The following is a 4,292-nucleotide window of genomic DNA, read 5'->3' as shown; positions in this document are numbered from 1 at the left end:
TCTTTCCCCTCCCCTTTGGATCCTCGTTTCACATTTCTCCATCAGCCACTGGCATTGGATATTTCACAGAAGGTACTGTCCTTTGAATTGTCTGGGAGGAAAATGTTGCTCACTCCCTGCCTGCTGCATTTCTCACCCAGAAAATTCAAATTGCATTTGGAAAGAGTCTGTGAAAGGTTTTAACCACTGTGCTAAACCCTTGAGTGCTGCTTTTAAAGACTATCTATTATGTGGAGGAGGCTTCTCACAATGGCCTGGGAACTTGAAACCTGCGCCTGCCTCAGCAGCTGGCTCTCCTTCCTGGCACAGTGACAGGCTGTCACAGCCACCTCATCCCTCCGTGGTGGGGGCACTCAGGACTCCACTGCAAAAAACACAGGGTTTGCTGGAAAATGCTGATTAATCAAAACTGAGCTCTTCTGTGGGAAAACATGTCATTTGACAAACTGCCAAAGAAACAGAGGAAAGTTTGCACTGGAGATATCCTTCTTGTCTGTCAGTGTGCCTAATACCCAAGAGGTGACCAGAATTCCTAAGACTTGCTTCTTCAAGGTTCAAGGCTTCATTGATCCATCTGCTAGCCAGCCAACAAGCTAGAAATCTGTGCTCTTGGGCTCAATTTCTTTAATTTTGTGGTAGGATAAACATTCCTTTTAAAAATTGGACTTCAACCATGGGACATGTCAAAAATTTGGACTTTTCCCACCTGAAATACAAGAATTTCCAGTAGAAAAGGAATTCTAGTTTGTCTGTCTTTGCTTACAGAGCTAACCTTTCCATAGTTCTTAATCAAAGGTTTACAAATCCTGTGATACTGTTGTCTCCCTTCTGCTTTCCCTTGATGCTAATGGTCAGTAGATAAGTCAAAACCTGCTGTATGTACTAGAGATATGCGTACTTCTCACATTCCACCTAAATTTTCAAAAATGGTCTCAAGTTAGTGTGGACCCCACTAATTTATTAGTTGATTAGAAGTCTATTACGCTGCCCGTTCAGCTGATTTTTATCCTCAGAATATACAGTTATAGGTTAGAGATATGATAGCTGATATAGTAAATTGAACTGTTCCAGTAAATTCAGCCACTGGAATTATGTTTGTTGATAACTGACATTAGAAATACCAAACACCACATGGAATTTGTGATTTAACTGTTTGTTGGCTATTCTGCTGTTAGGGGAGCTCCCCCCTTCCTCTGATGTCTGTGATGCTGCATGACTTCTCAGCCTCTTCCTTTCCCTCCCAGCACCCCCAGCTATAACTATGCACCGAACATGGACAAGCACTGGATCATGCAGTACACGGGGCCCATGCTGCCCATCCACATGGAGTTCACAAATGTCTTGCAGCGCAAAAGACTTCAGACCCTGATGTCGGTTGATGACTCTGTGTAAAGAGTGAGTTCAGGAAACTACCACAAACACAATCATATTGGTAACAAAATTAAATTGGTTCCTTCTTTACCGCTATCGACCATGGTGTGGGGAAAGCCCTTGGGCCGCAAGGAATTACTCCACATGTCCCCAGCAGACATTAATTCTGGTTCTCTGCAACATAGCGCCAAGCTCCTCACTTGCTGCTTTTGATTGCCGAGGGAATACACTGACGTGTTTGTTTAAAGGGGGAAAGTCACTGGGCCCAACACAAAACCTGGTATTAATAGAAGCTGTGTCACCCATGTGTGCATGTGGACAGACATGGGTGAGCACATGACAACTTCCATTCATTTCACACACTCCCTCCACAGTCTGTTCTTCAGCTGAAACCTGGGAGCTGGCAAATCCAGCACCTCCAGTGTCAGCCTGCTGGTGTTTGCAGCAGTCAGGCAGTGCAGCACACGGCTAGTTATAGGTAACGCGATACATGAACTATTAGGTGTACTTGGCATGACTTTTTGTTCCAAAATCAAGCACCGTGACCAAAGATCTTCCCCCAGAGAGATTCCTTTAAACTTTAATAAAAATTTACAGCCTTTTCCCAAGCCCACAACTGTAAGGAATGAGAAGGTTGCAGACTAACACAGTAAATCAACTCTGAGTACTGTTTGCCTTAAAGCCTTAGCAGCCTTGTTTCCCAAGCTGGCTTGGAGTTCACGGTGACTTTGGACACACTAATGGAACCAATGTTACCATATTTTGGTATTCTGATTTTCTGGACTTGTTTAATTTTCCCCTCTGCCAAATGTGAAATTTAACTTGTATGTTGATTTTTTTAAGCAGCACAGTAAAAAGGTGGTTTCCCAGAATGTCTGTTTCAATGACCTCATCAATGTCATGTTTGGTTCTGTAAATTTCAGGGAGTAAAATGATGGTTACACAGGTTTATGTGCAAAATATGTTTTTCTGCATTTAATGGAGAGTTATTCCTTGCTGTGTTGCAGTTATACCAAATGCTTGCAGAGATGGGAGAACTGGAGAATACCTACATTATTTACACTGCTGACCATGGTTATCACATCGGGCAGTTCGGGCTGGTCAAGGGGAAGTCGATGCCGTATGACTTTGACATTCGAGTTCCTTTCTTTATCCGTGGCCCAAGCATCGAGCCAGGATCAGTGTATGTTCTCTCATGTCTCTAGCACAGCTGTTGAACCTAATGTAAAAAGTTTTTAAGAACATGTAATCATCCCTCTGCCAAATTTGATATCACAGAGGATGCCTTATTACCACAGAGCAGTGCATCTTATCATGAGCCAGGTCTTTCATTTTGCATATTGTTAGTAAGTTGTAATGCAGATAAAAATATTTTATAATGTGCAGTCCTGTAGGGTTAAGTTTTGGGTTTACTTTTAAAAACTAGGTGCCTCGTCTTTACTGCCCACCTTCTGATTTAGCAGGGTGGATGGTGTCATTCCTTTTTTGTCAATGAGGTAGTGTGGCTACAGCACTTCCTGGTTTTATTGTGCTCACCTTTTTCTTTGTGATGCCAGTCTGTAGTACTGACCTGTCTTTCCAAGTTGTAAACTTCAAAGGGGATTTTCTAAGCTTAGTGCTTCTGGAGAGCTTTACATCTTCAAAGCCCTGATAAACATTAATTACAATTCTTCTTCCAATAGAATGTGAAGATTTATATATTGAATACATGACAACTATGACCTTTTCGGTTGATTTGCAGAGTGCCTCAGATAGTTCTGAACATTGATCTCGCTCCAACAATTCTGGATATAGCAGGACTTGACACGCCTCCAGATATGGACGGCAAATCTGTTCTAAAGCTTCTGGACTTGGAAAGACCAGGAAACAGGTGGGTCTCAACATTTTATTTTATTTTATTTTAGCTAGTTCAAAAACAAAAAGCTAAGTAAATCAAGAACCAAGTCGAAAAAAAGTGAAAAGTGAAAATGAGCGGTGTTATGCTAACAACCAGAGCTTCCACAGGGTCTCTTAAGTAGCACAACTATAAAATTGTAGCAATATATATACACTTAAGTGGAGAAGTGTTTTTTTTTCAAAAATAAATTGTTAGCACTTGCGGTTCTACACATAGGTACCAGCAGTAAATATTATTATTTTGCTTTCAGGTTTCGAACAAACAAGAAGACCAAAATTTGGCGTGACACATTTCTGGTGGAAAGAGGGTAATTATTAGGTGTGAGAGAGTTTGGGGAGAGCCTGCCTGCTTGGAACGCTCTCTTGTACATGCTTTCCTTTCTGCTCCCCTCTTTTCCTTTTTATGGTCAGTGAAATAGTAAATTTTGCAAGCCTTACAGGCCTGACTTTTTTCCTGGTTTCCCACCACTGGCTTTGCAAGTTGCTGTTCTCCCAGATCCCTAGCTCTGAAGAAACTTTAGAGCACGTTTTTCTGGTGACACTCCTAGCCCATACCTCCTCTTTGTCTAACCTTGTACTTGTACCCACTCGGGTCATCATCTGAATCATTTTTTTACCAAATCTCTGTTTCAAATCCAGATCTGCAGAATCCTCTGCTTAACCAATTTTGTATTTTCCATTACACATATGAAACATTCTTAACTTTTGTTCTGGCTAAGAAAAGATCTATGTATAAATGAGATTTATGACTATAACTGCTCCTCTTTTCACTGATACCTCATCACACCTTCTCACCTTGCCAATTACTGCTGTGAAAATTTTCTCTGGGTAAAAATTTTACAGTAATTTCCTTGTGGCACTTTACGGCTTTACAGATTATGGAAATCTTGTGTGATGTAGTGCAAAGCATTGCATGTAAGGCAGTTTTATATAATCTAGAAGATATAGCCAAGTTACTGCTGAATGAGTATGGAAGCCCTGTATTGCCTTCAGCTGGGCTTTTCATCTAGGTGAGTACTGGTTCA

The 4,292-nt window shown here is 41.3% G+C and overlaps 1 protein-coding gene across 1 annotated transcript in view; it reads left to right on the top strand.

Annotated features, from left to right (window-relative positions):
• SULF1 (sulfatase 1) overlaps nucleotides 1-4,292 on the top strand; it is a 52,858-nt gene that overhangs the window by 25,517 nt on the left and 23,049 nt on the right. The window contains 4 exon segments of the mRNA XM_008942185.1: nucleotides 1,245-1,395; nucleotides 2,379-2,554; nucleotides 3,113-3,241; nucleotides 3,519-3,575. Of these exon segments, the coding sequence (XP_008940433.1) occupies nucleotides 1,245-1,395; nucleotides 2,379-2,554; nucleotides 3,113-3,241; nucleotides 3,519-3,575 (513 nt within the window).

Source organism: Merops nubicus, unplaced genomic scaffold (assembly GCF_000691845.1).
Source record: "Merops nubicus isolate BGI_N331 unplaced genomic scaffold, ASM69184v1 scaffold10336, whole genome shotgun sequence".
In the NCBI taxonomy this organism is placed as follows: domain Eukaryota; kingdom Metazoa; phylum Chordata; class Aves; order Coraciiformes; family Meropidae; genus Merops; species Merops nubicus.
Note: the sequence above shows the minus strand (reverse complement) of the source record. Positions and strands in the feature narration are given on the sequence as shown.